This window comes from Oncorhynchus kisutch, linkage group LG18 (assembly GCF_002021735.2).
Source record: "Oncorhynchus kisutch isolate 150728-3 linkage group LG18, Okis_V2, whole genome shotgun sequence".
Taxonomy (NCBI): Eukaryota; Metazoa; Chordata; class Actinopteri; order Salmoniformes; family Salmonidae; genus Oncorhynchus; species Oncorhynchus kisutch.
Genome location: NC_034191.2, coordinates 63,958,377 through 63,985,416, shown reverse-complemented (window position 1 = coordinate 63,985,416; position 27,040 = coordinate 63,958,377). Strand labels below are relative to the sequence as shown.

Genomic DNA, 27,040 nt, shown 5'->3' with positions numbered 1-27,040 from the left:
CCAGGCAGGATATAACTCCACCCACTTTGCCAAAGCACAGCCCCTACACCACTAGAGGGATATCAACAGACCACCAACTTACAGCCCTGAGACAAGGCTGAGTATAGCCCACAAAGATCTCCTCCACCGCATGAGCCAGAGAACAAAATCTTCAGTAAGGCAGTAACCTCAGTAGTGATGCTTGCTTGTAGAAGCCTATGTATGGCTGTGCAATGACACAGCCTTGTTTTGTTAATTTTGCAGACAAAATTCTCTTATTTCCCGAGCCATTAACACAATCAAAACTAGGGTTGCAAAGGGTTGGACATTTTTTTGGTAAATTTCCCAATTTTGGGGGAAATCTTCATTGGGAAGTTAAGCCCTGAAATTTGGGGAATTTTGCTTAAATTCATCAAAAAAGTTTGCTTATAGCTTATAACTTATAACGGTGAACCTTTTTTGTGGGATACACATAAGGCAATTCTAGGTCTAGTGGCATATTTTGGTTAAACTATCCCCAATTCAATGGAATTGCAACCCTCTGCATGCACAGTGCATTCTTCCATCACATGTGCAGTGCACTCTTCCAACACATGTACAGTTGATTCTCAAGATCTTGCACACTAATGAGATGCTATTGAGCCCATTCCACTACACTGTCTGAGCAAAGGACTACGTGCTTTCTGGTAAGTTTTGATTACAATACTGGTTGGGGTGAATACATTTTATACGACATGGATGATTTTTTTGTTAACTAGTAAATAGTAGCCTACAGCAAAGTGTTTTAAAATCATTTCTAACTTGTTAACAGATTCTGCTAGTTCGTTTTTGCTACCATGTGGCTTTTAGCTTGCTTGAGCCTGCTAACTGAGGAGTGTTAATTCACCTGTTTCCATACATGTTTCATTTTAGAACATTTATCTTACAAAGAAGTTGTTTAATCTAACTGCTTAACTATTTATCTGTATATGGAATTGTATTAGTTTTTTTTAAACTCATTTTTTTCTTATCTTTACAGGAAAATGCCACGAGTACTATCTGATGTGTGGAGACATTTCACTGAAGCTAATGTAGAAGGAAAAGCTGTGTACATTTGCAAATACTATTCCCTCCACAAGGCAATCAAACAAGCTAAGCATCAGTATAGAGACAAAGTAGAGTCGCAATTCAACGGATCAGACACGAGAGGTATGTGGCAGGGTCTACAGTCAATCACGGACTATATAATGAAAACCAGTTAGGTTAGATTACTCGTTGGATATTACTGCATTTTCAGAACTAGAGCCATAAGCATTTCGCTACACTCGCATTAACATCTGCTAACCATGTGTATGTGACGAATAAAATTTGATTTGATTTGCCAAATTATATGAGAAGAATGCAACAAAGATGCAGAATCATCTGGCCAAGTGCATAAAGTTTGCCACACGCTCACAACAAGCAACCTCTGACAAAAGTCCCTCTACTTCTATTTGAGGTGAAAATGATGACTCAGACACCATATTGATATCAACAGCTCATGGTCCTGCTGGAATCAGATGTTTTTTTTGGCCCAATGGAGGAACGTAGTCAGAGATGCTGATGTCTTTCTCGAGCTCTGTATGGAACTGGTTCACCTCTGATGATGCTCACAGGCAATGTGTATTGGAAGATATTTCTGAATGTTCTTCACCCAGCATACACCCCTCCAACCAGTCATGCTTTATCTACTCATTTGCTGGATGCAGAGTTCAAGTGAAGGTCAAGCAAATCATAGAGAAAGCATACTGTATTGCAAACATCTCTGATGGGTGGTCAAAAGGAATAATGGGAAAGGAATAATTAACTACATCATCTCCACCCCTCAGTCATCAATGACCTTGGACCACAGAAGGTATTTGCACTAGTGACAGACAATGATGTGAACATGAAGGCTGCTTGGTCTAAAGTGGAGGAGTCCTACCCTCACATCACACCCATTGGCTGCGCTGCTCATGCATTGAATCTACTCCTCAAGGACATCATGGCACTGAAAACAATGGATAGACTACAAGAGAGCCAAGGAAATGGTTAGGTATGTGAAGGGTCATCAAGTTATAGCAGCAATCTACCTCACCAAGCAAAGTGAGAAGAATAAGAGCACCACATTGAAGCTGCCCAGCAACACCTGTTGAGGTGGTGTTGTCATTATGTTTGACAGTCTCCTGAAGGGGAAGGAGTCTCTCCAAGAAATGGCCATATCAGTCTGCCGATATGGACAGCCCCATCAAGAGGGTCCTCCTGGATGACTTATTTTGGGAGAGAGTGATAAGCAGTCTGAAACTCCTGAAACCTATAGCAGTAGCCATTGCACGGATTAAGGGAGACAATGCCATCCTGTCTGATGTTCAGACTGCTTGCAGATATAAGTTAAGAAATCCGTACTGCCCTGCCCACTACACTGTTGCTCCAAGCAGAGGAAACTGCAGTTCTGAAATACATCAAAAAGCGTGACGACTTCTGCCTGAAGCCCATACACGCTTCAGCGTACATGTTGGACCCCAAGTCTGCTGGCAAGAGCATCCTGTCTGGTACTGAGATCAACAAGGCCTATGGTGTCATCACTACTGTGTCTCGCCACGGATGAGGGCAAGGTTCTTGGCAGTCTGGCAAAGTACACTTCCAAGCAAGGGCTTTGGAATGGAGATGCAATATGGCAATCGTGCCAACATATCTCATCAGCCACCTGGTTGAAGGGACTTTGTGAATCTGAGGCTCTTTCCCCTGTTGCCTCCATCATCCTCCAACTCCCACCAACATCAGCCACCTCAGAGCGCAACTGGTCCTTGTTTGGGAACACACACACCAAAGCACACAACAGGCTGACCAATAAAAGGGTTGAGAAATTGGTGGCCACCCAGGCAAATCTGAGGCTTTTTGATCCTGACAACAAGCCATCCTCAACAAGGTTGGAAAGTGACAGTGAAGACGAGGCCTCAGAGTCTGATGTTCAAGAGGTGGACATTGAGGAAGTCCAGGGAGAAGACATGGAGGCCTGAGAGGAAGACAACTGAAGCTAAGTTTCTAGACTCTCATTTTACAAATGTATGTTGAAAACATTTTTGGGAGATGCGATGGGGTCATTCAATATTTTCTTTATTTTGCTGTTCAGTGAAATCATCCCTTGTGAATAGTCAACTCATTTAATTAAAGTTCAATTCGTAACAATTTAAAAAAAATTATTTCTATTGGAAGTGTTTAATCATTTCCAATTATGTCTACTTATGTTAAGGTAAAATGTTTATGTTTCTGTCTCCATATGATATGGTAAATGCAAAAAACATATACATTTTAAATGGTATAAATTCCCATATTCCCGTTAATACCCATATAGTCCTGTTAATTCCCACGGAAAGTTTCCATCTCTGAATATTCCCCAAAATGTGCAACCCTAATCAAGACACACCTATTTTATAGCAGATCACATGAATTAATATAACAGAATAAAATAGATCTGAATATTTTTCCAAATTAATAAAGTTGCCAGTGCGAACGGATGCGCATCTTGCACATCTGGAGCAGTTTTTCTGAAAGCGTGCTAATTTGAAACAGGGCTTAGTTTGGCGCGTTTTAAAGAAACAAATGTTCAGTGTTACAAACCAAAATCTCTCTCTTCTATGTTGGCCTGAAAACGTTGGATTTTCTGCCTTTTCTTTTGATTTTTCTAAATGGATGAACAATTCCACGTTGAACACTGCATGCTGATGAATTACAGCCATGACATACAGTACCAGTCAAAGGTTTGGACACACCTATTTTCTACGTTGTAGAATGATAGTGAAGACATCAAAACTATGAAATAACACATGGAATCCAGTAGTAACCAAAAAAGTGTTGAACAAATCAAAATATATTTTAGATTCTTAAAAGTAGCCTTGATGACAGCTTTGCACACTCTTGATTCCATATGTGTTATTTCATAGTTTTGACTTCTTCACTATTATTCTAAAATGTAGAAAATAATCAAAACAAAACCTGGAATGAGGATGTGTCCAAACTTTTGACTGGTACTATATGTTTTGTAAGTAAGGCCTAATGATTCTGATGAAAATACTCTTTGTCTTATCAAACTGTATATTTTCAGTGTGGAACCTGTGTATGTTTAGAGGGGTTATAGCATAACAAATTCCAAATGGCTAGTAGTTTGCAAAGTTTCCTATGCGGTAAAATAGACTGGACACAATTATTCCAAAACTGCAGCTCTTTGTTGAAACACACATTTTCCTACTTCAATCAACCAGTCCATTTAGAATCTATGATAAAATTGTTGGCATTTGGCAAGGAATGTAGCTTGTGTATGCCATCATTTATTTCTGTAGGCCTAATGGGATCTTGTGTGCAAACGCAGCATGTGTTTCTAGAGGGAGCAGTCGGAAAGCAATTGAGTAAGTGAGACACTGAGGGGAAAGGGAATTTAGTGGGAAGAACTGTGTGATGCTTGCCATGGTAAATGTGTTTGGTTGTGTCCTGCAAATGCACATGTACTAATGAAACACTACAGTCAAAGCAAATGAATGTTGCCTTCAAGACACATTTTCATTTTGTGGGGGACAAGCCCCAAAGCACATTTCTCCAAATACTTTTAGTATGTTTTTATTATTTAAATTATATTTTACCCTGCACTTATCACCTTGAAACTCAATGGGAAAAGGATACATATTCATTCTGAATACCTTAATTATACTGAACAAAATAAATAAATACAACATTCAACTATTTCATTTTTTTTTTCACTGAGTTACAGTTCATACTGTAAATGGAAATCAGTCAATTGAAATAAATTCATTAGGCCCTAATCTATGGTTTTTACATGACTGGGCAGGGGCACAGCTATGGGTGGGTGGCTTATGGTAGCTCTGTTGGACATTCCTGCAGTCCGCATGCCCATTGCACGCTCCTTCAAATCTTGAGACGTCTGTGGCATTGTGTTATTTGACAAAACTGCAAATTGTAGACTGGCCTTTTGTCAGCAGCACAAGGTGCACCTGTGTAATGATCATGCTGTTTAATCAGCTTCTTGATATGCCACACCTGTCAGATGGATGGATTATCTTGGCAAAGGAGAAATGCTCACTAACAGGGATGGTAACAAATTTGTGCACAAGATTTGAGAGAAATAATATTTTTGTGCGTATGGAACATTTCTGGGATATTTTATTTCATATCCTGAAACATGGGAACAACACTTTACATGTTGCATTTATATTTTTGTTCACTGTAGTTTAGATTGTAGTTAGTTTATAATGCGTGAGGAGTTGTATACAAGTTGAGCTTTCTTGGATGAAGTATTGAGACAGTTCAACCTGCAGCATTACCTGCGTGTGTATGTGTTCCATGCAGGAGACCAACTCACTGCTGGACCTGCTGCTCGGCGAGGACTCGCCGACACACACGCCGACACACACGGCGAGTCAGGGAGAGACGGAGGAACTAGTAGAACTGAGGGCCCAGATCAACCAGAGACTACAGAGAGAACTGACAGGGTTCATCAACACATTACTGCACCGCCTCACACACACCACCGACAGGTGCAGTAGAAACACGCCCCCCCCCAACCCCTCTCTTTTCCTCTCTAACTGATAAGGCTACCACCCCCAATTGCCAGTCTCTGTACCTCTGGTGTTTATTTGTTAGAGTATGCAGTCATTTGTATGCAAAGGGTGTTCCGTATCGCTCAAGAAAACTGCCTGTAGGCATTTTCTACTTAAGACACATCCACACACACACACACACACACACACGCAGTACACACACACATGCCGAAATACAGCTACAACACAGAGCTACAAATGTGACTAAGACAAACAGGGTAGACATCTCCCCCACAGTTATTCGTTTTCTAGTGTATCTGACTGAACAAACTGTTTGTCATGACTGCTTGTTTAACTGTTGTGTAGAAATAGCTCATTCTAGCATGGTGAGCTGTACTGATAAATGATTACACAAGTGTGTTTTATCACATTGCTATTAAACTACTGTACTCTTCTCATCTTCCCTAGTCAGAAGTGCCTAGGGCCATGGAAGCAGCACCGATGACTTTTCACAGCTAGCTAGCGAGCTTCCCCTGACAGTAGAATTTTTACCGTGTCCCTATGAATACAAAAAAAATTATCCTCATAAAACATAAATTAAAGAATGATCATTTTTGCCTTTTGGGGTGTGTGAGAGAGTGTGCACGTACGTGGTATTATTCACACTGCCTGTGGAGCTTGATTAATTAAAACGAAACACTTCTGCGAGCAGGCCTTTCTAATCGACCTGGCCGGGGTATCCTGGAAGGATATTGATCTCATCCCGTCAGTAGAGGATGCCTGGATATTTTTTAAAAATGCCTTCCTAACCATCTTAAATAAACATGCCCCATTCAAGAAATTTAGAACCAGGAACAGATATAGCCCTTGGTTCTCCCCAGACCTGACTGCCCTTAACCAACACAAAAACATCCTATGGCGTTCTGCATTAGCATCGAACAGCCCCCGTGATATGCAGCTGTTCAGGGAAGCTAGAAATCATTATACACAGGCAGTTAGAATAGCCAAGGCTAGCTTTTTCAAGCAGAAATTTGCTTCCTGCAACACTAACTCAAAAAAGTTCTGGGACACTGTAAAGTCCATGGAGAATAAGAACACCTCCTCCCAGCTGCCCACTGCACTGAAGATAGGAAACACTGTCACCACTGATAAATCCACCATAATTGAGAATTTCAATAAGCATTTTTCTACGGCTGGCCATGCTTTCCACCTGGCTACTCCTACCCCGGACAACAGCACTGCACCCCCAACAGCAACTCGCCCAAGCCTTCCCCATTTCTCCTTCTCCCAAATCCATTCAGCTGATGTTCTGAAAGAGCTGCAAAATCTGGACCCCTACAAATCAGCCGGGCTAGACAATCTGGACCCTTTCTTTCTAAAATTATCTGCCGAAATTGTTGCCACCCCTATTACTAGCCTGTTCAACCTCTCTTTCGTGTCGTCTGAGATTCCCAAAGATTGGAAAGCAGCTGCGGTCATCCCCCTCTTCAAAGGGGGGGACACTCTTGACCCAAACTGCTACAGACCTATATCTATCCTACCGTGCCTTTCTAAGGTCTTCGAAAGCCAAGTCAACAAACAGATTACCGACCATTTCGAATCTCACCATACCTTCTCTGCTATGCAATCTGGTTTCAGAGCTGGTCATGGGTGCACCTCAGCCACGCTCAAGGTCCTAAACGATATCTTAACCGCCATCGATAAGAAACATTACTGTGCAGCCGTATTCATTGATCTGGCCAAGGCTTTCGACTCTGTCAATCACCATATCCTCATCGGCAGACTCGACAGCCTTGGTTTCTCAAATGATTGCCTCGCCTGGTTCACCAACTACTTCTCTGATAGAGTTCAGTGTGTCAAGTCGGAGGGTCTGCTGTCCGGACCTCTGGCAGTCTCTATGGGGGTGCCACAGGGTTCAATTCTTGGACCGACTCTCTTCTCTGTATACATCAATGAGGTCGCTCTTGCTGCTGGTGAGTCCCTGATCCACCTCTACGCAGACGACACCATTCTGTATACTTCCGGCCCTTCTTTGGACACTGTGTTAACAACCCTCCAGGCAAGCTTCAATGCCATACAACTCTCCTTCCGTGGCCTCCAATTGCTCTTAAATACAAGTAAAACTAAATGCATGCTCTTCAACCGATCGCTACCTGCACCTACCCGCCTGTCCAACATCACTACTCTGGACGGCTCTGACTTAGAATACGTGGACAACTACAAATACTTAGGTGTCTGGTTAGACTGTAAACTCTCCTTCCAGACCCATATCAAACATCTCCAATCCAAAGTTAAATCTAGAATTGGCTTCCTATTTCGCAACAAAGCATCCTTCACTCATGCTGCCAAACATACCCTTGTAAAACTGACCATCCTACCAATCCTCGACTTTGGCGATGTCATTTACAAAATAGCCTCCAATACCCTACTCAACAAATTGGATGCAGTCTATCACAGTGCAATCCGTTTTATCGCCAAAGCCCCATATACTACCCACCATTGCGACCTGTACGCTCTCGTTGGCTGGCCCTCGCTTCATACTCGTCGCCAAACCCACTGGCTCCATGTCATCTACAAGACCCTGCTAGGTAAAGTCCCCCCTTATCTCAGCTCGCTGGTCACCATAGCATCTCCCACCTGTAGCACACGCTCCAGCAGGTATATCTCTCTAGTCACCCCCAAGACCAATTCTTTCTTTGGCCGCCTCTCCTTCCAGTTCTCTGCTGCCAATGACTGGAACGAACTACAAAAATCTCTGAAACTGGAAACACTTATCTCCCTCACTAGCTTTAAGCACCAACTGTCAGAGCAGCTCACAGATTACTGCACCTGTACATAGCCCACCTAAAATTTAGCCCAAACAACTACCTCTTTCCCAACTGTATTTAATTTTTATTTATTTATTTATTTTGCTCCTTTGCACCCCATTATTTTTTTATTTCTACTTTGCACATTCTTCCATTGCAAAACTACCATTCCAGTATTTTACTTGCTATATTGTATTTACTTTGCCATCATGGCCTTTTTTTGCCTTTACTTCCCTTCTCACCTCATTTGCTCACATTGTATATAGACTTGTTTATACTGCATTATTGACTGTATGTTTGTTTTTACTCCATGTGTAACTCTGTGTCGTTTTATCTGTCGAACTGCTTTGCTTTATCTTGGCCAGGTCGCAATTGTAAATGAGAACTTGTTCTCAACTTGCCTACCTGGTTAAATAAAGGTAAAATAAATAAATAAAAAAAAAAATTAATGTTTAATACCATGAAATTATAGAAGAGGCTGAACAAAGCTTATGACTGCAGTGGGATGCATTTTTTATATTCTGTGTGGTGATATTCGTATCCACGAGGCTAAGAACAAGCATTTCGCTCCACTACAAACTTTTCGCTACACTCGCAATAACATCTGCTAACCATGTGTGTATGTGACAATACAATTTGATTTGATGTTACTTTCAGTAGGAGCAGCTTGACGTTTTCCTTGATGTTAGTTGTTGGTTATAGATGTTGGTTATTGATGGCAATATTTGTCTCTGCCCATCTTCCTCTATCACACCATCTTCCTCCCATTAACTTTCACTCCTCTCTCTCTCCTTCTTTCTTTGTCTGTTTTACCCTCTCTACTCCTTTTTACTCCCCTCCCTCCCTGCATCTCCCCTCCCTCCCTGCATCTCCCCTCCCTTCCTCCCTGCGTCTCCTCTCTCTCTCCCTGCATCTCCTCTCCCTCCCTGCATCTCCCCTCCCTGCGTCTCCTCTCTCTCTCCCTGCATCTCTCCTCCCTTCCTCCCTGCATCTCCTCTCTCTCTCCCTGCATCTCCCCTTCCTCTATGCGTCTCCTCTCTCTCTTTCCCTCCCTCTCTCTCTCCCTGCATCTCCCCTCCCTCCCTGCATCTCTCCTCCCTCCCTGCATCTCTCCTCCCTCTCTGCGTCTCCTCTCTCTCACCCTGCGTCTCCTCTCCCTCCCTCCCTCCCTGCATCTCCCCTCCCTCCCTGCATCTCTCCTCCCTCTCTGCGTCTCCTCTCTCTCACCCTGCGTCTCCTCTCTCTCACCCTGCGTCTCCTCTCTCTCTCCCTGCGTCTCCTCTCTCTCCCTGCGTCTCCTCTCTCTCTCCCTGCGTCTCCTCTCTCTCTCCCTGCGTCTCCTCTCTCTCTCCCTGCGTCTCCTCTCTCTCTCCCTGCGTCTCCTCTCTCTCTCCCTGCGTCTCCTCTCTCTCTCCCTGCGTCTCCTCTCTCTCTCCCTGCGTCTCCTCTCTCTCTCTCCCTGCGTCTCCTCTCTCTCTCCCTGCATCTCCCCTCCCTCCCTGCATCTCCCCTCCCTCCCTGCATCTCCCCTCCCTCCCTGCATCTCCCCTCCCTCCCTGCATCTCCCCTCCCTCCCTGCGTCTCCCCTCCCTCCCTGCATCTCCCCTCCCTCTCTGCATCTCCCCTCCCTCCCTGCGTCTCCCCTCCCTCCCTGCGTCTCCCCTCCCTCCCTGCGTCTCCCCTCCCTCTCTGCGTCTCCTCTCTCTCTCCCTGCATCTCCCCTCTCTCCCTGCATCTCCCCTCCCTCCCTGCATCTCCCCCCTCTCTCCTGCGTCTCCTCTCTCTCTCCCTGCGTCTCCTCTCTCTCTCCCTGCGTCTCCTCTCTCTCTCCCTGCGTCTCCTCTCTCTCTCCCTGCGTCTCCTCTCTCTCTCCCTGCGTCTCCTCTCTCTCTCCCTGCGTCTCCTCTCTCTCTCCCTGCGTCTCCTCTCTCTCTCCCTGCGTCTCCTCTCTCTCTCCCTGCGTCTCCTCTCTCTCTCCCTGCGTCTCCTCTCTCTCTCCCTGCGTCTCCTCTCTCTCTCCCTGCGTCTCCTCTCTCTCTCCCTGCGTCTCCTCTCTCTCTCCCTGCGTCTCCTCTCTCTCTCCCTGCGTCTCCTCTCTCTCTCCCTGCGTCTCCCTCCCTCCCTGCGTCTCCCTCCCTCCCTGCGTCTCCCTCCCTCCCTGCGTCTCCCCTCCCTCCCTGCGTCTCCCCTCCCTCCCTGCGTCTCCCCTCCCTCCCTGCGTCTCCCCTCCCTCCCTGCGTCTCCCCTCCCTCCCTGCGTCTCCCCTCCCTCCCTGCGTCTCCCCTCCCTCCCTGCGTCTCCCCTCCCTCCCTGCGTCTCCCCTCCCTCCCTGCGTCTCCCCTCCCTCCCTGCGTCTCCTCTCTCTCTCCCTGCGTCTCCTCTCTCTCTCCCTGCGTCTCCTCTCTCTCTCCCTGCGTCTCCTCTCCCGCTCCCTGCGTCTCCTCTCCCTCTCCCTGCGTCTCCTCTCCCGCTCCCTGCGTCTCCTCTCCCGCTCCCTGCGTCTCCTCTCCCGCTCCCTGCGTCTCCTCTCCCGCTCCCTGCGTCTCCTCTCCCGCTCCCTGCGTCTCCTCTCCCACCCTGCGTCTCCTCTCTCTCTCCCTGCGTCTCCCCTCCCTGCGTCTCCCCTCCCTGCGTCTCCTCTCTCTCTCCCTGCGTCTCCCCTCCCTGCGTCTCCTCTCTCGCTCCCTGCGTCTCCTCTCCCCTCTCTGCGTCTCCTCTCTCTCTCTCTCCCTGCATCTCCTCTCTCTCTCTCCCCCAACAGGTTTTGCCTGGCGCTGACAGGGCCCTTTGAGAGCCAGCTGGCAGTGCGGTTTCTCCAGTGCCTGCGGGTGTCAGACGCCCCACGCTTCTACGGCCTCCCGAGTCTGGAGAGGAATCTGCTGGGCATGGTCAGCCTCACGGCCCAACCCGGCTGGAGCTCACACTGTCCCACCATGGAGCCCCAGTCTCTTTGCACCAAGTACCTCAGTGGACTACTAGAGGTGTGTGTGATGGGTGCACTGTTATTTGTAGTGAAATATCAGCCCTCTAGAAATTGAGGAAGAAAATACATTTTGTAATGAATTAAATCCAACTACAACCTGCTCCTGAACATGAATAAATATACAGACTACAACACGGTAAATTGTTGATGAGAAATCATCCCAGCTGGTTCCATCTGGTTCTACCCATAGCCAAGAATAGCAGAGCACTGTCCTGTTCAGATAAGCATAGTAGTGGTCAGTGTAGCTTAGTTCACCATGAGAACACACGGCACAACCTAGTTTGGCATTGCCTGGGAGAGTCTAAAAAAACAGCACAGCTCACAAAAGCCTTAGTATGGTCCAGTACAACCTAGCCTGACACAGATGATTCCAAGTTTTGGCCTCTCACCCTTGACTCCCCCATACCTCATCCCCTGTCTCTCCCAGTGCTCTCTGGCCCTTAGGGTGCTTTTCATCTGGCCTTGGCCTCTCACCTTGACTCCCCCATACCTCATCCCCTGTCTCTCCCAGTGCTCTATGGCCCTTAGGGTGCTTTTCATCTGGCCTTGGCCTCTCTCACTCACCTCTCTGTTTGCAGGCTAATCAAAGCTAAGGTCCCTGCTGCATTTAAGACTAATTTAGATGCACTGAATAAAACCTTTGAATGAATGAACACTGACTGTTGATTGCATCACTGGGCTCAGTGCCCTGTTCCCTTCTAGTCCCGAGCAGGTTTTGGGTCATGAGTAAAAATTGGAATTTCGGTTTACTTCCTGATTTGACTTAATTAGTAATACTGTTGAGATATTGTTGTCCTTCCCCGAGCATCGGCTCTGAATGGGTTTCGTATTGGGCAGGGCTCTACAGTGCAACCATTTTATCCGCATACAGTATGTGCTTAAATATGGAATATTTATTTAGGAGCACCAGTGCATGTATAAAAATGAAAGATTCTAGCTTTATTTAAAAAAAATGTAGCATTGTGCTCCTAAATTTCAATGTGTGTGCCTAGATTTCTCAACTTAAGTGTGCACGTGCCCCTTAAAAAAAAAAATCTCAGCGTAGAACCCTGTTGGGAATGAGTAGTTGTGATGTTGTCCCTTGTGTCATGCTCTAGGTGATCTCGTCATTCTACGTGGAGTGGGGGGGTAACTCCATGTCCTTCATGGGGAAAGGAGTCACCAAGAATGCTGTCATCTGTCTGCTTCACTTGTCCCATGAGATGATGGCCCAGAACAAAGACAAGGTCAGCAACCTAGCCAGAACTGCACTGATTGCCTTTCTACGCTAAAGGCAAAGAAGATTTTTAATTGTGAAATGTGTACTGAACAAAAATATAAACGCGACATGCAACAATTTTAAAAGATTTTACTGAGTTACAGGTCATAGAAGGAAGTCAGTCAATTGAAATAAATAAATTTGACCCTAATTTATGGATTTCACATGCCATGGGTGAGCCCAACCACTAAGGAGCCTGGCCCACCCACTGGGGAGCCAGGCCCAGCTAATCAGAATAAGGTTTTCCACAGAAAAGGGCTTTATTAGATAGAAATATTCTTCAGCCGATCCCGCAGGTGAAGAAGCCAGATGTGGAGTCCTGGGCTGTCATGGTTACGTGTGGTCTGCGGTTGTGAGACTGCTTGGACGTACTGCCAAATTCTCTAAAATGTCATTGGAGGCAAAATTATGATAGAGAAATGAACTTTAAATTCTCTGGCAACAAGCTCTGTTGGACATTCCTGCAGTCAGCATGCCAATTGCACACTCCCTCAAAACTTGACATTGTGTTGTGTGACAAAACTTCACATTTTAGTGGCCTTTTATTGTCCCCAGCACCAGGTGCACCTGTGTAATGATCATGCTGTTTAATCAGCTTCTTGATATGCCACACCTGTCAGATAGATGGATTATCTTGGCAAAGCAGAAAAGCTCACTATCAGGGATGTAATCAAATTTGTGCATAGAATTTTTGAGAAATGAGCTTTTTGTGCGTATGGAAAATCTCTGGGATCTTTCATGTCAGCTCCTGAAACATGGGACCAAGATTTGACATGTTGTGTTTCTATTTTTGTTCAGTATAGTAGTAGAGTAAATGTGTTAATGTGTGCTTCCAGTCTGGGTTTCTGGAGATATGACTCTTCTCTGTTTTTGTGTTGATGTATTTCAGGACTTCATTTCTCAGTGGTCTTTGGGTCAGGAGGCGGGGTCTGATGACTCCAGTGGGTCACAGCTGGGTCTTGCCTGGCTCATACCTCTGTGGGTGGACAGAGACCCGGAGGTAACATACACTCAATGACTGTCAACTTGTATAAGAACAAGCAAGAAAAATAAAATGTGAGAGTAAGAAGTACAAGTTATTATTTCATGGAAACGGTTTGTCAAATTCCGTCTGGAGTTGTGGAGAGACATTCAGGCAAAACTTTCTATTGCTTCTCTCTGCTCCAAAATTTCTGTTATTAAACCGGTGCTCCTTCCTAGACTTTCTGAGGGACGCCGTGAACTCCTACGCTTGAGTTAACAAGCACTGACAATGAAAAGCAAAGGGCAATGTCTCCTCTTTCTCTCTCTCTCTATCTGTAAGTTCTCTACAAGTTCTCTCTAGAAGTAAATGTGAAAAAATTCCCTTGACAAGTAGGATATTTTTCTGTGTGGATCACAGCAAATGCCAGAGTGACAGTGAAAATATCCAAGACATTTCTGGAACAGTGTCTTTGTGACTTTGGGGACCCCAGGTGTGTCAGACGGGTACCTTTTTGATCTATCTGCTGTTGTATTCACACCCAAACCCTTGGCTCTCTGTCTTTTCCTTTCTCTCTCCTCGCCCTCTGCTTTTCCCTTCCCACCACTCTTTTAACCCTCCCCTCCTCTCTCACACCCCTCTTCCCCCTGCTGCCTTATGCCACTTACCTTCCATCCCCTCTCCAGGTGAGGTTTGCCAGCCTGGGTGTGGGCTCTGCCCTGTCCTCTGTGCCTAGTGGATGCCAGTCTCTGAGTAGCAGCTGTCAGAATATCAGTGGAGGTCTGTGGGGAACCCTGCTCAACATCCTCCTGGACCAGCAAGAGAGCACCATGGTCCGCAGAGAGGTACTGAACACCTACGCCTGTTCACTAACCACTAAGCCATAGAGAGAGTTTGGGCATTGTGGTTTAAAGCAGAATGCATAATAATGCTCTTAGCATGCCACGGCAGCCATGGTGGCACCTTCTGGGCATATTGACCAATAACCGTTCCAGACAATGCATTTGTAAAACAGACATTGGACAACTTTACTCCATCAACAAGTTTAAAGTAAAGTCCTTGCAGTACCAGCTAAGTACATCTAGATGGCAGTGTTGTTGATGTTCTTGTCTCATCTTCTGTGTGTTTCTCAAGGCGGTGTTTATCCTCCAGAACCTACTGGTGATGCCCATGCCTGCCACGGCTGACCAGGTCACCGACTCTACCTGGCAGGTCAGTGGCATTTGGTTATGTTTTGTTGTTTTAGTTATCCTGGTACTGACATACTGTAGGTTAATTCATGGGCTCCCAAGTGGTGCAGTGGTCTAAGGCACTGCATCTCAGTGCTAGAGGTGTCACTACAGACCCTGGTTCGATTCCAGGCTGTATCACTTGGGGCCATAATTGGAAGTCCCATAGGGTGGCGCACAATTGGCCCAGCGTCGTCTGGGTTTGGCCGGGGTATGGAGTCATATTAAAGAAGAACTAGTCTATGAATGGGACTAGCCTAGTTAAATTAAAGTTCAATAAAAAAATCGAGTTACATAGTAATTACCATGTTTTCATCTCTCCCTCTCCTCTACTCCTTCTCTCTCCTTCCTCTCTCCATAGAGTCCGTGTGTCCATGATGAGTCTTCAGGTGTATGTCTGGTGGGTCTCCAAGCCCTACAGGCTCTGCTCTACCACTGTCAGTTCTTCCAGCACACTGCCCTCATGGCCACAGCCTGCTACAGAGGCAGGTACACCTTCGACCTGCAACCCTCAGCCAGGGACCCCGGCCCACAGGACAGCACCACTGAAGGTCCTGGGACTGCACCTGTCCATTCTTCTGTCAGTCTGTCTAGCCATTAGGTTGTTCAATCAGTGATTCAGTCAGAGTGAATCTGAAATCAAGTGTTATTGTGGTAAACGGGCATTTTATTTATTGGCCTGTAGCCTTCTTTTTTTTTCTTGCATGATGTTGTTTGTGATGCCCCCTGTCTGTCTGTTTAGATGCGGATGACTCCCTGAGGTTGTGGAGACCTAACCGAGTCCCAGTGAATCCTAGCAGGGCCTCTGGCTCCCTGTCCACCTCCAGCACTCTGGTGCGTAAAGTACTGCAGGTCTGGTGGCTCAAGGCCCATTCATAGACTGTAATCCTCTTATGTTGCAGCTTAAGACTGAGTCAACTTGACCACTAGAAACCATTCAAATCAAATGTTATTTGTAACATGCGCCGTATACAACCGGTGTAGACCTTACTGTGAAATGCTTACTTACAAGCCTTCAACCAACAATACAGTTCAAGAAATAGAGTTAAGAAAAGATTGACTAAATAAACCAAAGTAATTTTTTAAATAAAAAGTTACACAATAAAATAATGAGGCTATATACAGGGGATACTGGTACGGGGTCAATGTGCGGGGGTACAGACTAGTCAAGGTAATTTGTACATGTAGGTAGGGGTGAAGTGACTATGGATAGATAATAAACAGTGAGTAGCAGCAGTGTACATGTAGGTAGGGGTGAAGTGACTATGGATAGATAATAAACAGCGAGTAGCAGCAGTGTACATGTAGGTAGGGGTGAAGTGACTATGGATAGATAATAAACAGAGAGTAGCAGCAGTGTACATGTAGGTAGGGGTGAAGTGACTATGGATAGATAATAAACAGAGAGTAGCAGCAGTGTACATGTAGGTAGGGGTGAAGTGACTATGGATAGATAATAAACAGTGACTAGCAGCAGTGTAAAAATACTGGGGAGGTCAATAAATAGTCCAGGTGGTCATTCGCTGTGTTATGGCTTGGGGGTAGAAGCTATTAATAAGGAGGCTTTTGGTACCGCTTGCCGTGCGGTAAGCAGAAAGAACCGTCTATGACTTGGGTGGCTGGAGTCTTTCACAACTTTTTGGGCTTTACTCTGACACTGCCTAGTGTTTATCTCCTGGATGGCAGGAAGCTTGGCCCCTGTGATGTACTGGGCTGTACGCACTACCCTCTGTAGCTCCTTACGGTCAGATGCCGAGCATTTGCTATACCAGGCAGTGATACAACCGGTCAGGATGCTCTCGATGGTGCAGCTGAAAACTTTTTGGGGATCCGTGCCAAATCTTTTCAGTCTCCTGAGGAGAAAAGGGTGTTGTCGTGGCCGCTTCACGACGGTCTTGGTGTGTTTGGACCATGATAGTTCGTTGGTGATGTGGACACCAAGGAATCTTGAAACTCTCGACCCGCTCCACTACAGCCCCGTCGATGTGAATGGGGGCCTATTCGGCTGTCCTTTTCCTGTAGTCCACGATCAGCTCCTTTTGTCTTGCTCACATTGAAGGAGAGGTTGTAGTCCTGTCACCAGTGCCAGGTCTCTGACCTCCTCCCTATAGGCTGTCTCATCATTGTCGGTGATCAGGCCTACCACTGTTGTGTTGTCAATAAATGTAATGATGGTGAACAGAGAGTACAGGATGGCACTAAGCACGCACCCCTGAGGTGTCCCCGTGTTGAGGATCAGCATGGCAGATGTGTTGTTACCTACCCTTATCACCTGGGGACGGCCCGCCAGGAAGTCCAGAATCCAGTTGCAAAGGGAGGTGTTTAGTCCCAGGGTCCTTAGCTTTGTGGGCGCAATTGTGTTGAACGCTGAGCTGTTTTCAATGAACAGCATTCTCACGTAGGTATTCCTTTTGTCCAGGCGGGAAAGGGCAGTGTGGACGGCGATTGAGATTGTGTCAACTGTGGATCTGTGATTTAAACACATTGTCTTATTGAAGTGTTTTTTTTTTTGTGTGATTGTTTTGCCTTCAACAGATCATACCTGGGGGCTCAAGGCTTCAATCCCCTGTGCCCACCTCTCTCAATGCTACTACACAAGATACACCCGCTAGCAGACTGATGGCTCAAGGTGTGTGTGTGTTTGTATATATAGTGTAGCTAAATGTGAACAGGTTTTATATACAGCTCTCATGTAGCACCAAACAAATTAAGAGTCAGAGTTAAAGGAACCATCTCATGCACAGTTCCTCATATCAAGACCAACCATAACAGTGAATTTATATATACAGACTATGCCTCTACACACCGATTTTTGGTATGGTGTATGTTTCGACCCCTATCTCTCCCGTCCATCTTTGCTCCTCTTTCCTGTATTGTAGGTTAGTGACACAGACGGCAATGTTAATATCTGCTCCCCTATTTTACTCTGCAGGTCAGAGTGACACAGACACCATTGACTCTGTCCTCTCCCAGGACTCCAGACTGGCTGACTCTGCTCCTGACCCAACCTGTGTCATTGTGACCCCAGACCTTTTATCAGCACTCTGCGGCCTCCTGGCCAACCTGTTAGCAGTGCTACCGGAGTTCACCCTCTCAGCCCTCACACACAGCCAGCTCTTCCAATCACTGGCCAGGTCAGAGGTCAAATAAACACTATCGCACTAGTCTCACTATCCCAATTACTGGCCAAATCAAATACAGTCTTTGGAGCACTGGCCATCCACAATACAATTTACAGTGCTGAATTTGTCCTGCCTGAAGGGATGAACTTAAACCCTGTTTCTGTTTCCTGTGTGTTCTAGTTTGGTGGACGCAGCAGCCATAGAGAGATGTCTGGGTGAGCTGAAGACTAACGCACTACCAGGAGACCAGGAGGACATTAAACGGCAGGTAACTGGGTTACATCATTTAGTACCAATGAATGTAAGATTCACATTATCTCTATCCAGCATGTTGTTGTAGTGAGAGCAGCACAGGTTGTGTAGGAGGGTTGAGGCCCATGAGAACCCTGTGGTTGAGATGGTGGCAGATTGGAGAGTGACACGAAAGGGGTGATTTCATGCTTTCACCTGGTAGGAAATATCTACCCACTGACACTGCCTCAAGATGTGTGTACGTATCAATTTGTTTGTGTATCTCTCGTCCCCCAGGTCCTGACCCTGCTCAAGTTCCTGTCCAGCTTCTCTAAGTTCCTGAAGTCATGTTTCATTCTGAGCTCAGATCTGATTGGTCAGATGGACTTCCTGAAACCGCTACTGGCCAATCTCTTCACTGTCCTCACACTTGATACCAAGGACTTGGGTAAGAATCTCGCTTTTGGGATTGGAATGATTCTCAACCTAACCGTAGACACAACATATGTGTACTGTCACCATTGACTGGACATCATGATTACAACCGCTATAATACCACTCTTATGGCAGGCATCCTTACATGGCATTGAAAGTCAGGCCACTTTCCAGCTGAATGTATCATAATGAAGTGGTGTGCAGTGTTCTGTCATAATCTGAAGTCATAATTAAAAGTGTATAAGATCCCCAATGGAAGCTTGTAATAATCTATTCACACCTTTTGTTGGTATCTTGTTTAATGAAGGCCTCTTCAGCTTCTCAGCTCGTACTCCGATCTCCAGTGTGTGTGTGTGTGTTTTCTGGACCTCTCAGGCGATGGTACCCGTGGTGCTGTGTGTGTTTGCTGGACAGACGTGTTGATGCTTCTGGCTACTGTGGTGAGGCGGGATGGCTCTGCAGCCTACCAATCTCTCTCTGCTGCACTAGGGAGACGCTGGAACACATTCACAGGTATACACATACAGCTACTGAGTGTTGGACATATGCTAGGACCTCAGGGAGCATGCAGTACATCCATCGTTCCTCCTCATCTTCCTCTCTGTGTCTAATGGGGCTGCAGGGAAATCTGATGATCCCTGTGAAAGATTAATGCTGTTTGTGTGTGTGTGTGTATTTGTGATTGATTACATTGTGTGTTATGTAGACAGAAATGCCTGAGGCGTGAATGAGTCACACTGTCTGTGTAAAGAGATTTCAGGATTTGGTTTTACTGGGCTGCAGGATGTTGATTCATTCATACAAAAGTAAAATATCCACTAACTCATTTCGTGTGTGTGTGTGTGCATACGCATCCAGTATGTATGTTAATCTGCGTCTGTATCTGTGCCTACCTCCAGCTACGTTGTCAGTGTGTGTGGACCAGTCGTTCAGTGACCCTCCCCTCCATGCTGCGGTACTGCAGTTCCTGTGTGTCGTCCTGTCTGAGGAGGCCAAGAGACGACCCCTAGAGGTCACCACCCTGAACCCGGACCTCCAGCTGACCCCTCTGTCTGAGGCCCTGAACGGCGTCTCCGGTGGACAGCTCTGTGAACTATTACTGGAGGTAACAGAATCTGACTTGCACACACACACACACACACACACACACATTTTGATTGGTCTAAAGCAGGGGTAGTCAACCCTGCTTCTGGAGTGCAGCAGGCACTTCATGTTTTTGATTGAACCATTCTGGAAGACCTGGTGTGTTGCATTTAGGCTATCACTGAACTGATCAATTAGCTGAGTTGGTCAGGTGTGGTGCCTTGCTGGAGCAAAGAACAGGGTTCCCTACCACTGGTCTAGAGCACTGGGATATTAGATAGAGTAACATGTTGTCAATACTCAGGTTTTGTATCACCTGTTGCATTGTTTTGTGTTGTCAGAGTTTTGAGAAGCGTGCGTTCCAGGACCCAGTGAAGAAGACGACAGCTAAAGCCCTCATGGCTCTACTGGCCTGCAGTTCCACTGCTCAGAACCACGCTGCTCAAGGTACTGGAACACACTGGTCAGAACCACACAGCTAAAGGTACTGGAACACACTGGTCAGAACCACACTGCTAAAGGTACTGGAACACACTGGTCAGAACCACGCTGCTCAAGGTACTGGAACACACTGGTCAGAACCACACAGCTAAAGGTACTGGAACACACTGGTCAGAACCACACAGCTAAAGGTACTGGAACACACTGGTCAGCACCACACTGCTAAAGGTACTGGAACACACTGGTCAGAACCACACTGCTAAAGGTGCTGGAACACACTGGTCAGAACCACACTGCTAAAGGTACTGGAACACACTGGTCAGAACCACACAGCTAAAGGTACTGAAACACACTGGTCAGAACCACACTGCTAAAGGTACTGGAACACACTGGTCAGAACCACACAGCTAAAGGTACTGGAACACATTGGTCCGAACCACGCTGCTAAAGGTACTGGAACACACTGGTCAGAACCACACTGCTAAAGGTACTGGAACACACTGGTCAGAACCACACTGCTAAAGGTACTGGAACACACTGGTCAGAACCACACTGCTAAAGGTACTGGAACACACTGGTCAGAACCACACTGCTAAAGGTACTGGAACACACTGGTCAGAACCACGCTGCTAAAGGTACTGGAACACACTGTTCAGTAGAGCTCATTTACAGTAGGATGGGCGTAAAACTCGAGCCTCTACCAAGAGGTCTGTACTTTTATGCAACAAGAGGCAGTGAACAAACACGCCCTGGTCCGGCTACTATACCCTAGGAGTTATTGTTGTTAGGATTGACCGCTCTCTCACTGTCTCTGTGTCTGTGTGTAGCTGGTTTGATTGACAGCTGTGTGGAGCAGATGAAACTGATGCACAGCCACCTCCACATGGAGTCAGTCAGACCTGGCAGAGGAAGGAGGAAGGTGAGCCTTTACACACTTAACAACACCATAACAACATGTTTTCATTGTCTCAGCCTTCAGATGATGTGTGCTGTGTTGGTATAGGCTATTGGGTGATCTTGTCTTGACTGAAAATGTGTCTAAGATGGAGACGGTGCTATCTGTTATTGGTTAGAGTGGATCATTTAACAAGTTGCATCTTCTCCCCCACCAGGAGAGCTATATGAAGGAAATAAAGATGTCTCTGGAAATCCTCAGGAACAGTCTTTACCAGAACAGCCAATCGAAAGTGAGAACCCTGCCGTTTTAATCCGCTCCTGATAGGTTTTTAATGAAAGCCATTCTACTGGTGCTGACTGTGTCTGGAATGAGATTTGGCCCTAACGATTATGACTCTGTTGAGGTCTGAGTGTTTTTATCCTCTTAAACGTCAATGTAGAATGATTGGCCATATTGGCTGCTCTAAATGTCATAGACAGTAATTGCCTCATCCACTCAGCAGTAGTTATATTGAGATGGGAAAGGCCCTTCATGTATTTGTTCATGTAATTGTGGACTTTGTACTTTACATCCTTGTGTGTTTCTATGTGCTTGGTTAGCAGAATGTGTTGCCAATCACTTAACTTATGAGTGTGTCATACTGTCAATTAGCATGTGTTCATAATATTACATCCAAAGATTATCCAATCGGGTGGATATTGTGTGTGTGTGTGTGTGTTTCTCCTCAGGCTGTGGCCACTGACTGTCGATTGGCTGCTGTGCTGCACGCCCTTTGGCCTTGGTTCTTATTGGATGATGCTGCTATGGAGGCGGTCCTGGAACTGCTGTGTGTCTACACAGCCAACTGTACCACAGGTGTGTGTGTGTGTGTGTGTGTGTGTGTGTGTGTGTGTGTGTTGTTCAGTGCCTGGCCCATGCCTTCCATTCCCCCAGTCTGTGGTCAGGGATCTGACTGAGTCATACACTCTCACACACACTGAGACCCATTGTCTCTCCTGAAGACCATTTACACACACTTTGTTCCACTGTGTAAGCCTAGTGCCAATCACAATAGGAACACTGTCACTGTGCTAGATCAGGCTGCATTAAATCATTACTATGAGTACAGTATTCTAGGCTGTGGACCAGCGAGGTATTCACAAGGGAATTGCAATGCATCACTATGTCTCCTGAGGCATTGATATTCTAGTCTGTGTGAGAAAGAAACAGAGGTATGCTGTGAAACGCAGGCTACACAACTTACAGCAAAATCGAGAAAGACGCGCTGTAAAGGGTAGAGGAAGTTTAGCTTTGATAAAGCTGTTTCCTTCCAGGTTCTCTAAATATGGGTGTTTGTAGCGTGCCAGTTAGATTTACAAGCTAGGGGGTTATTATGGGTGTTTGTAGCGTGCCAGTTCGATTTACAAGCTAGGGGGTTATTATGGGTGTTTGTAGCGTGCCAGTTAGATTTACAAGCTAGGGGGTTATTATGGGTGTTTGTAGCGTGCCAGTTAGATTTACAAGCTAGGGTGTTATTATGGGTGTTTGTAGCGTGCCAGTTAGATTTACAAGCTAGGGGGTTATTATGGGTGTTTGTAGCGTGCCAGTTAGATTTACAAGCTAGGGGGTTATTATGGGTGTTTGTAGCGTGCCAGTTAGATTTACAAGCTAGTGGGTTATTATGGGTGTTTGTAGCGTGCCAGTTCGATTTACAAGCTAGGGGGTTATTATGGGTGTTTGTAGCGTGCCAGTTAGATTTACAAGCTAGGGGGTTATTATGGGTGTTTGTAGCGTGCCAGTTAGATTTACAAGCTAGGGTGTTATTATGGGTGTTTGTAGCGTGCCAGTTAGATTTACAAGCTAGGGGGTTATTATGGGTGTTTGTAGCGTGCCAGTTAGATTTACAAGCTAGGGGGTTATTATGGGTGTTTGTAGCGTGCCAGTTAGATTTACAAGCTAGGGGGTTATTATGGGTGTTTGTAGCGTGCCAGTTAGATTTACAAGCTAGGGGGTTATTATGGGTGTTTGTAGCGTGCCAGTTAGATTTACAAGCTAGTGGGTTATTATGGGTGTTTGTAGCGTGCCAGTTCGATTTACAAGCTAGGGGGTTATTATGGGTGTTTGTAGCGTGCCAGTTAGATTTACAAGCTAGGGGGTTATTATGGGTGTTTGTAGCGTGCCAGTTAGATTTACAAGCTAGGGTGTTATTATGGGTGTTTGTAGCGTGCCAGTTAGATTTACAAGCTAGGGGGTTATTATGGGTGTTTGTAGCGTGCCAGTTAGATTTACAAGCTAGGGGGTTATTATGGGTGTTTGTAGCGTGCCAGTTAGATTTACAAGCTAGGGGGTTATTATGGGTGTTTGTAGCGTGCCAGTTAGATTTACAAGCTAGGGGGTTATTATGGGTGTTTGTAGCGTGCCAGTTAGATTTACAAGCTAGGGGGTTATTATGGGTGTTTGTAGCGTGCCAGTTAGATTTACAAGCTAGGGGGTTATTATGGGTGTTTGTAGCGTGCCAGTTAGATTTACAAGCTAGGGGGTTATTATGGGTGTTTGTAGCGTGCCAGTTAGATTTACAAGCTAGGGGGTTATTATGGGTGTTTGTAGCGTGCCAGTTAGATTTACAAGCTAGGGGGTTATTATGGGTGTTTGTAGCGTGCCAGTTAGATTTACAAGCTAGTGGGTTATTATGGGTGTTTGTAGCGTGCCAGTTAGATTTACAAGCTAGGGGGTTATTATGGGTGTTTGTAGCGTGCCAGTTAGATTTACAAGCTAGGGGGTTATTATGGGTGTTTGTAAAGCGCCAGTTAGATTTACAAGCTAGGGGGTTATTATGGGTGTTTGTAGCGTGCCAGTTAGATTTACAAGCTAGGGGGTTATTATGGGTGTTTGTAGCGTGCCAGTTAGATTTACAAGCTAGGGGGTTATTATGGGTGTTTGTAGCGTGCCAGTTAGATTTACAAGCTAGGGGGTTATTATGGGTGTTTGTAGCGTGCCAGTTAGATTTACAAGCTAGGGGGTTATTATGGGTGTTTGTAGCGTGCCAGTTAGATTTACAAGCTAGGGGGTTATTATGGGTGTTTGTAGCGTGCCAGTTAGATTTACAAGCTAGGGGGTTATTATGGGTGTTTGTAGCGTGCCAGTTAGATTTACAAGCTAGGGGGTTATTATGGGTGTTTGTAGCGTGCCAGTTAGATTTACAAGCTAGGGGGTTATTATGGGTGTTTGTAGCGTGCCAGTTAGATTTACAAGCTAGGGGGTTATTATGGGTGTTTGTAAAGCGCCAGTTAGATTTACAAGCTAGGGGGTTATTATGGGTGTTTGTAAAGCGCCAGTTAGATTTACAAGCTAGGGGGTTATTATGGGTGTTTGTAGCGTGCCAGTTAGATTTACAAGCTAGGGGGTTATTATGGGTGTTTGTAGCGTGCCAGTTAGATTTACAAGCTAGGGGGTTATTATGGGTGTTTGTAGCGTGCCAGTTAGATTTACAAGCTAGGGGGTTATTATGGGTGTTTGTAGCGTGCCAGTTAGATTTACAAGCTAGGGGGTTATTATGGGTGTTTGTAGCGTGCCAGTTAGATTTACAAGCTAGGGGGTTATTATGGGTGTTTGTAGCGTGCCAGTTAAATTTACAAGCTAGTGGGTTATTATGGGTGTTTGTAGCGTGCCAGTTAGATTTACAAGCTAGGGGGTTATTATGGGTGTTTGTAGCGTGCCAGTTAGATTTACAAGCTAGGGGGTTATTATGGGTGTTTGTAAAGCGCCAGTTAGATTTACAAGCTAGGGGGTTATTATGGGTGTTTGTAGCGTGCCAGTTAGATTTACAAGCTAGGGGGTTATTATGGGTGTTTGTAGCGTGCCAGTTAGATTTACAAGCTAGTGGGTTATTATGGGTGTTTGTAGCGTGCCAGTTAGATTTACAAGCTAGGGGGTTATTATGGGTGTTTGTAAAGCGCCAGTTAGATTTACAAGCTAGGGGGTTATTATGGGTGTTTGTAGCGTGCCAGTTAGATTTACAAGCTAGGGGGTTATTATGGGTGTTTGTAGCGTGCCAGTTAGATTTACAAGCTAGTGGGTTATTATGGGTGTTTGTAAAGCGCCAGTTAGATTTACAAGCTAGGGGGTTATTATGGGTGTTTGTAGCGTGCCAGTTAGATTTACAAGCTAGGGGGTTATTATGGGTGTTTGTAGCGTGCCAGTTAGATTTACAAGCTAGGGTTTTTTTTTTTTTTTTCACCTTTATTTAACCAGGTAGGCTAGTTGAGAACAAGTTCTCATTTGCAACTGCGACCTGGCCAAGATAAAGCATAGCAGTGTGAGCATACAACAAAGAGTTACACATGGAGTAAACAATTAACAAGTCAATAACACAGTAGAAAACAAAGGGGGGGGTCTATATACAATGTGTGCAAAAGGCATGAGGAGGTAGGCAAATAATTACAATTTTGCAGATTAACACTGGAGTGATAAATGATCAGATGGTCATGTACAGGTAGAGATATTGGTGTGCAGAAGAGCAGAAAAGTAAATAAATAAAAACAGTATGGGGATGAGGTAGGTGAAAAGGGTGGGCTATTTACCAATAGACTATGTACAGCTGCAGCGATCGGTTAGCTGCTCAGATAGCTGATGTTTGAAGTTGGTGAGGGAGATAAAAGTCTCCAACTTCAGCGATTTTTGCAATTCGTTCCAGTCACAGGCAGCAGAGTACTGGAACGAAAGGCGGCCAAATGAGGTGTTGGCTTTAGGGATGATCAGTGAGATACACCTGCTGGAGCGCGTGCTACGGATGGGTGTTGCCATCGTGACCAGTGAGCTGAGATAAGGCGGAGCTTTACCTAGCATAGACTTGTAGATGACCTGGAGCCAGTGGGTCTGGCGACGAATATGTAGCGAGGGCCAGCCGACTAGAGCATACAAGTCGCAGTGGTGGGTGGTATAAGGTGCTTTAGTGACAAAACGGATGGCACTGTGATAGACTGCATCCAGTTTGCTGAGTAGAGTGTTGGAAGCCATTTTGTAGATGACATCGCCGAAGTCGAGGATCGGTAGGATAGTCAGTTTTACTAGGGTAAGCTTGGCGGCTTGAGTGAAGGAGGCTTTGTTGCGGAATAGAAAGCCGACTCTTGATTTGATTTTCGATTGGAGATGTTTGATATGAGTCTGGAAGGAGAGTTTGCAGTCTAGCCAGACACCTAGGTACTTATAGACGTCCACATATTCTAGGTCGGAACCATCCAGGGTGGTGATGCTAGTCGGGCATGCAGGTGCAGGCAGTGACCGGTTGAAAAGCATGCATTTGGTTTTACTAGCGTTTAAGAGCAGTTGGAGGCCACGGAAGGAGTGTTGTATGGCATTGAAGCTTGTTTGGAGGTTAGATAGCACAGTGTCCAAAGACGGGCCGAAAGTATATAGAATGGTGTCGTCTGCGTAGAGGTGGATCAGGGAATCGCCCGCAGCAAGAGCAACATCATTGATATACACAGAGAAAAGAGTCGGCCCGAGAATTGAACCCTGTGGCACCCCCATAGAGACTGCCAGAGGACCGGACAGCATGCCCTCCGATTTGACACACTGAACTCTGTCTGCAAAGTAATTGGTGAACCAGGCAAGGCAGTCATCCGAAAAACCGAGGCTACTGAGTCTGCCGATAAGAATATGGTGATTGACAGAGTCGAAAGCCTTGGCAAGGTCGATGAAGACGGCTGCACAGTACTGTCTTTTATCGATGGCGGTTATGATATCGTTTAGTACCTTGAGTGTGGCTGAGGTGCACCCATGACCGGCTCGGAAACCAGATTGCACAGCGGAGAAGGTACGGTGGGATTCGAGATGGTCAGTGACCTGTTTGTTGACTTGGCTTTCGAAGACCTTAGATAGGCAGGGCAGGATGGATATAGGTCTGTAACAGTTTGGGTCCAGGGTGTCTCCCCCTTTGAAGAGGGGGATGACTGCGGCAGCTTTCCAATCCTTGGGGATCTCAGACGAGATGAAAGAGAGGTTGAACAGGCTGGTAATAGGGGTTGCGACAATGGTGGCAGATAGTTTCAGAAATAGAGGGTCCAGATTGTCAAGCCCAGCTGAT

At 45.9% G+C, this 27,040-nt stretch overlaps 1 protein-coding gene across 2 annotated transcripts in view; it reads left to right on the top strand.

Moving 5' to 3' along the window:
* rttn (rotatin) overlaps nucleotides 1-27,040 on the top strand; it is a 69,363-nt gene that overhangs the window by 31,768 nt on the left and 10,555 nt on the right. For both annotated transcript variants that reach the window (XM_031796469.1, XM_020509050.2), the window contains exons 27-44: nucleotides 5,338-5,525; nucleotides 11,097-11,316; nucleotides 12,416-12,544; nucleotides 13,466-13,576; nucleotides 14,224-14,382; nucleotides 14,672-14,749; nucleotides 15,128-15,317; nucleotides 15,509-15,600; nucleotides 17,302-17,395; nucleotides 17,699-17,900; nucleotides 18,069-18,156; nucleotides 18,417-18,567; nucleotides 18,930-19,067; nucleotides 19,454-19,659; nucleotides 19,979-20,084; nucleotides 20,906-20,997; nucleotides 21,191-21,265; nucleotides 21,705-21,831. In XM_031796469.1, the coding sequence (XP_031652329.1) occupies nucleotides 5,338-5,525; nucleotides 11,097-11,316; nucleotides 12,416-12,544; nucleotides 13,466-13,576; nucleotides 14,224-14,382; nucleotides 14,672-14,749; nucleotides 15,128-15,317; nucleotides 15,509-15,600; nucleotides 17,302-17,395; nucleotides 17,699-17,900; nucleotides 18,069-18,156; nucleotides 18,417-18,567; nucleotides 18,930-19,067; nucleotides 19,454-19,659; nucleotides 19,979-20,084; nucleotides 20,906-20,997; nucleotides 21,191-21,265; nucleotides 21,705-21,831 (2,446 nt within the window). The remainder of the gene's footprint in view (nucleotides 1-5,337; nucleotides 5,526-11,096; nucleotides 11,317-12,415; nucleotides 12,545-13,465; nucleotides 13,577-14,223; nucleotides 14,383-14,671; nucleotides 14,750-15,127; nucleotides 15,318-15,508; nucleotides 15,601-17,301; nucleotides 17,396-17,698; nucleotides 17,901-18,068; nucleotides 18,157-18,416; nucleotides 18,568-18,929; nucleotides 19,068-19,453; nucleotides 19,660-19,978; nucleotides 20,085-20,905; nucleotides 20,998-21,190; nucleotides 21,266-21,704; nucleotides 21,832-27,040) is intronic.